General features: G+C 31.2%; 1 protein-coding gene across 3 annotated transcripts in view; it reads right to left on the bottom strand.

Moving 5' to 3' along the window:
* Positions 1-4,867: 4,867 nt before the first annotated feature.
* The window catches only part of LOC106471747 (asparagine synthetase domain-containing protein 1-like), a 33,107-nt gene continuing 31,094 nt past the window's right edge, over positions 4,868-6,880 (bottom strand). For all 3 annotated transcript variants that reach the window (XM_013932369.2, XM_022400353.1, XM_022400352.1), the window contains exon 13: positions 4,868-5,222. In XM_013932369.2, the coding sequence (XP_013787823.1) occupies positions 5,028-5,222 (195 nt within the window). In that variant the 3' untranslated portion in view covers positions 4,868-5,027. The remainder of the gene's footprint in view (positions 5,223-6,880) is intronic.

Genomic DNA, 6,880 nt, shown 5'->3' with positions numbered 1-6,880 from the left:
CTCAGACGTGTCTTTCCGAATAAAATGTGGTCGGCGAGGTAAGCCAAAGGTGGTGCATGCCAACAGGCTTTGGTGTTATCTCTGCCCATGACTTTCAGTTGGAACGAAGTGAACAACGGAACAAATGATGCTGTAGAAGATGTATCAACTGGAAAAGCCACTGTTGAAGAAGAAACTCTACCCTGTTTTGAGTAGGAAAACAGTGAAACTGTTAATGAAGCTACTACCACTAATGTCACATTTCCTGGTGAAACAGATGAATCCCACATGAAGTAGAAGCCAACGAGACAGAGACCAGTACGAAAGAAGAGACATCCTATAAAATTAAGAGACTTTGTTGTATTTTAATTTTGTGTTTGTAAATTCTGTACATTTAATTAAGTTATTGTTAATTATCTATTGGTTAAATGTAAGTGGCTATTGTTCGGGATGAACAATACCAATGAAGGGGCAGTGTTGCGACATCGGAAGTCACGCAATGCTGGGAGCATGCGTGCTGGAGTTTCTCGAATGATCATGAATTTGCCCAGCAGCTCGAATGTGATCTAGATGCCCCCTTTTTTTAGTATATAAGTCTGGCAAAGAAAGCCATCGGGATATAGATAATTGAGTCAAGCAAACAGTAATTGTGTGTGATTTGCAGTCGTTGCATGCAGCGAAGTTATCGAGCTTGTGAATCGCTGTGATTTAAAGCGTGTATTATAAAAGTTGTTAAGTAAAGAGACGAGAAACATATTGATTGTGAAATTACTGTGTATAACAAAGTTGTATCGAGAAAGAATAAACTAGTTTTAATCAAGAAGGGACTTGTATCACTGAAGTTCCTCGGAAAGAATTTATACCAGAAATTAACAAACGAGCAGATACGTAACAATAATTTGACGAGGTGTATAGCATTACCCAAATTGAAAATTAAAATTAGTTTAAAAATGCTTTTCAAGATTTATTTTTGGCAAATTCCTTTATTTTCGTTGAAAAATATATTGACTGCACAATGTCAGAATTTATGTTAAGAATTGATAGCCCATTTAGCCTTTCTTCGAACATTGTAGATCTGTTAAAATTCTTCACTCTCTTCATAACGCTAAAACTTCTTTCCGCAGAAGCGGGTAGACTCAAAATTCTAAGTGCTAAGGACAAATTTGGAAACAACTCAATTAAATTAGTTTCCAATATGTTCTGTAGTGAATTTGCTGGAGTTAGTTCTGAATTAAAGTTTGTATTGTAAATTTTCTTCATACAAACAAGGTAATTGCATATTTCGAGTGAAATTTCCTTAGCATATTTCTGTTGTAATTTTTGTGCTGAAACTTTTATTTGTTCATCAGTTAAATTCTCAAAAGTCCATAGGATTCAAATAGCTGTGCCAATCCAATATTACTGATTCAATAATACAAAAAAACATTAGAATGTTTTTCAGCGTTGGATTGTGTTTTAATGCTGCAGATTGTTTGAAACTCTGTTGAAATTATGGAATTTCCTGCCCTTTCCTTTGACTTTGAAAGTATTTTGTCCCATTCCCCACGGACTTTTAGAATGCTTGAAATAAGGTTCTCTATGTTTGTCATCTCGACATCCAGAGTCACATTGTGAGCTTCAATTAATAAATTTGTTTGTTGCAATAAGGTTAAAATTTCATTCCATATTGTTGATAAAAGAATGTATTCGATTATATCCAAATATTGATTAATAGACTGTAATTCGGTACGTGCATGTGATTGAAGGTTTAGAAATTCCGACTCATCCACAGCAGGCCGAATAGTGGATAAATGTTTTGCAACTGGTTTAACTGCATTGATTTGTGTAGACCATCTTGTTTTCAATATGGCATTGAAGTGAAACAGTTACATGTATCTTTAAAGTCTCCCATCTCTGTGGACTGCTGCTAAAGAAATTATACATTTGTTGAATTCTTCCAAAGCATATTATTGCCTCCTTGCATGTTTCAACACTGTCAACTCCTACAAGATTCAAAGTGTGGTTTCCACAGCCTGAAAAAATATAATTACGTTCAAGCAAAACTGCTTGTACATCATTATACTGTCCTGCCATATTAGCACCATTATCATATGCTTGTCCAATACATAAATTGAAATCAAGTTTAAAATGTTCTAAAATTTCCTTTCCTTTGTGTGAAAGAATCAAACATGATGAATCGTTCTTCAATCGAACAATTTGTATTATCAATTATTTTCACGTACCGAATGACAAGACACATTTGTTCTTCGTGTGAACAATCTGGAGTTGCATCCACGATGATGTAAAAATTATTGGAATTTCGAATGTCTTCAAGAATTCTTTTTTGAACAAATGATCCACAAAGTTCGATAAATTCATTTTGGATAAATGAGGAAAGGTAATGAACTTGGAGACATTTGTGATTTTCCTATGGTTCTCAAACTCTTTTTACATGATCGTATAAACTTGGATTGTACTTACTAAGTAATTCTATGATTCCAAGAAAATTTCCATTCTGAGGATCTCCAAAATGCTTGTTGGAACCAAAAATGCTAAACCTTGCTCAATTAAGAAAAATATTTCTTCCAGAATTTGCTCGAGAAGTTCTTCCCAATTAATAACTTCAGCTGTTAGTCCTTTCAAAAGTATAGATCCCATTTAAGACTTCGATGACACAGATTTACTTGCCAACTTCCAATTAACATAATTATCTTTATGTATAATCGAATTTTCATGAATCGGTATGTGGTCTTTCAATTTCCTCCAACCTCTTTCAATATCCTAACCTGATGGACTTCCAAGAACTGATCTATCTGATTCTGCACTGCTTAGAAAACATGGAACACAAAACAATGATTGTTTTCTTTTGCTCCAGCACAACCAATCTCTTTTTGCATGTTTCTCCAATCGATATATTTTTTTTATGAGACGATATGGAAAACTCTGATTTTCAGCATCACGTGGGATATTTTCTGGAATCTTGGAATGTTTATTTTAAGAAAACCTTCCATTTCCATTGCATTATTTTTTTTAGAAATGTGATGTCATCAATAGGATTAGCAGTTAAAATTGTATCAATCACATGATCTGCATGTGCATCTGGTTGATTTGATTGTGACTCCTTTCTAGACCATCTACGTCACCGATGGTCTATAATGCTAACGAAGAACCCTCCATTCTTCCTGGCTCACAAATTCTTTATTTTAATTTAGAGTATCAACATCATAACTATTTGACATTTCTTCATGAAGATCGACATTTACGTTGTTGTGTAGTTCCAAAATATTTTCTTGGCAGAAGAATGATGTAATTTCTGGCAAACATTGTATTGTTTCTTTTCATCATCTCTTGCTTGCTCCACTAGGATATGAGCATTTCATTTTATCTGTTTAAGAACATAATTAATTTATCGTCTCATAAAAAAATATATCGAATGGAGAAACATGCAAAAAAGATTGGTTGTGCTGGAGCAAAAGAAAACAATCATTGTTTTGTGTTCCATGTTTTATGTTCAGATAGATAAGAGTAAAGTATCTGCAGAATGTACATGCTGGAAATGTTATGATGAATTCTCATCAGCAAGGAAACACTTTTAATTATTTCCTTTTCTGTTACAAAGTATTTTGTAATAAGAGAGAACTTATTCTTTCACACAAATAAAAAAAAAGAAACAAAGATTGTTTAGTATGATTTCTTATGGCTACCAGAGATGATTAACACAAATTTAAACTGTACAATTATTGAACATTTTCGTTAAAATATATAAAAATTTGTTCATAAAATTCATTGCAGTGCTAGTTCTTATTGTTATGAGCTTGTTGCATTACAAAATTAACATGTTACTTATTAATAAGTACCACTGATTAGGCCTAGATAGATGGTTCAGCAGGGCCATTTGGCCCAGGCCCAAAATTTAGTATTTTATGTAATAAAATTATATTAAAGTTTTTGAAAAAGTTCCAAATTAACTTAAATAAAAATTATTTATTCTAAAAGTGTCATTCTATTCGTGAAGTAATGATACGATATATCTTATGATTGCTTATCGGCTAATGCTCAAAAATTTAATTTTATTGTAAGCAACAATCCTATGACAGGTGGCAGTTCTTGCGGTTTACTTTCATGGACCCACAGTCGACCGGCCAAGGCTTAACGTCTTAAGACAAGAGGCAAAAATCACAAGGTAGGAACCTTTTTTTTTTATTATATTTTCATAAATAATTAATGTCTCAAAACTTGTTTGTAGATGTGTTAGTGTGGAAAATAAACTTGATAACTAGTCAAATTTTAGTCAATAAATAAAAAAAAACTTAGAATAAGTGAAGAAAAAAGGTTATTAGATTTATATATGCAGTTTTTTGTACTTCAGTTGAATGAAAGTGATAATGACAGTGCTTGAGATTATATACAATTCATTATTAATAAGTAAGCAAAATTTATAATTGAAACAATAATAGAATAAGCAAGAGTCAAATGTGCCAAAATATTTATTTTTCTTACACTTAGAGTTAACTTTTGATATATATATTGTGGGTGATTGCCTACTTTAATATATGCCCCTTATATTCTTACATTTTTTGTTTGTTGTTAAACACAAAGATACACAATGATTATCTGTGCGCTGCCAATCTCTGGTATCAAAACCCGGTTTCTAGTATTGTAAGTCCGCAAACATACTGCTGTGCCACTAGGGGCCCATACGTTTCTAACAACATTGGTACTGATGGAATGGGCAGATATATTTTTTTTAGTGTTGTTGTTTCTATAAATGTACAAACTGTTACATCACTTACAAAGATCATTATTTGTTTTTTTATATTCTCAAAGAGAAGTATTACAATTATCAAAAACAATCTTATTTATTTCTCAGTTTCTTACCTATGAAGCATAGGAGTTCAACAGAAAACAGTTCTTACTAAAGAAACCAACAATTTATTTATCATGATTACAATAAATCTTATAAACACTAAGATATTACCCATAACTCAAAGAGAATTGTATAATCAAACGTAAATATTACATATTTACAGTTAAAAGATTTAAACATCTCTAAAGCCAATTTACTGTATCTATATCATTTTAGTCTGTTTCAAGCGACCACATGCATCTGAGCCTTTTTCTTTAGAATCTTCAGTCTTAGCTATCCGTGATCCAAACTGCATGGCTCTTTTTGGTAAGCTGGCTGCTTTTTTCAGCCCTAGCTGAAAAGCCACTAACCTGAGTAGAAGTTTTTCACCAACTCCTCGTGGAAGAGATAAATCAGCCTGAAAATTTTGTTTAAAATATATTTCAAGATAAAAGTTTTAGAAATGCAATAGATAACAGACCATTTTATTCTTAAATACATTAATTTAAATTCCAAAATAACTTATCAGTATTTTAGTAAGTGTTAACACAAAATTAGAACTTGCAATTATTCACGACTTAAAGACAACTGGGGTTTTATATTCATATGACAATAGCTGATTCACTATAAAATTGTGTAACTTTTGCCAATAAAAAAGGTTTTACTTATAACTACATGTTTGCTAATTTGTTTTTCTCAACTATTATAAAAATATTTTTTACTTTAATCTATGAGGAATCAAAATACCCATAATATAAAAAATAGTACTAAAACAAATTATAACTTTTAACAATATTTTTTCAAAGTTCAAAAAGAAATCAAAATGAGTGTATGAAAAAATAAGAAAGACTGGTTATGAATGTAAAAATTAATGGAAAGGATTTCTTTAAATACATTAAATGTAAGCAAAAGCAAAATGTTATGATGGTAGTAGGGCCAATAAAGGATGATACAGGAATGCTCATTTATTAAATTCTTTATTTTATTATTTACTGATGAATATTCATCCTGAGCAGTTGCTAGATGAAAAGAAGGAAATGTAAAGAATAGTAAGGCTCCTGGACTAAATATTTCACCAAGAGTTTTGATACGTGACCACATACTTTTTCTAAGTCTTTGAATAGTGAGTAGGGTATCAAAACATTAGAAATTGGCTAATGTTACTCCTGTTTTCAAGGAAGGTGATAAAAATTGTCCCAATAAGATCTACTACTCTTACATCAGTGGTGAGGAAGGTTTTTGATGGTCTTATGAAAGATGCTATGCATTGTTTAAATATTTTATGGTTAGTGAACATGCTCTCACTAGATGAAAATTGAGTTTTACTAATCTTTTGACATTCTTTGAAGAGGTTACTGCTTATGTAGGTGATCCCTGGGAAATGGTGTGGATTTAGGATAAATTGGCTAACTGGATAGATAACTGACTAAACTGGATTAATGTCACAATTGAGGTACATCAGAGTCTAGTGTTAGTACCCATTGCTCTCTTTGATTTACAACACTGACATAGATGAAGGAATGGTTAATAAATTACTTGGGTGTTAGTGGCTGTGAAGAGGATTCTACACCATTACAAAAAGGATTTGAATTATTTGTTAATGCTTTGATTATGATCTACTTACATTGTAAGTAAGAATGCAACTCTCGTGAAAGTTATTTACAAAAATAAAACTAGCTGATGAAATTCTTTTAAATTTGAGATGAAAGGTCCTATAAGTGTATAGTTTTTGAAAAATAAGGTATTTAATTTTTATTCTTTCTAAAGCAATGTTTTTCTCATTCCTATTTTTTTCTTTTTGCACGTTGCCTGTCTAACATGAAAAGTAATTTTAAGATTAAAAATACTTTTATGCATCAGAAAATTTTAAAATTTCACATGCAAAATCCTTATAATGTCCAGATAGTTATCAAACGTTTTTTATGAAAAACTTTTTATTTTATCTGTTATTTTCATTAACAAATATCTGTATGGGTTTGGTTGATTTGACCAATCTCGTAACCACCATAAAAAAATAGGAAATAAATATAAATTATGTCTGTTTTGTTGTAAAATAACTACAAATTATAACACAAA

Source organism: Limulus polyphemus, unplaced genomic scaffold, assembly GCF_000517525.1.
Source record: "Limulus polyphemus unplaced genomic scaffold, Limulus_polyphemus-2.1.2 Scaffold4831, whole genome shotgun sequence".
NCBI classification, from domain to species: Eukaryota; Metazoa; Arthropoda; class Merostomata; order Xiphosura; family Limulidae; genus Limulus; species Limulus polyphemus.
This window is presented reverse-complemented; position numbering and strand designations above follow the sequence as displayed.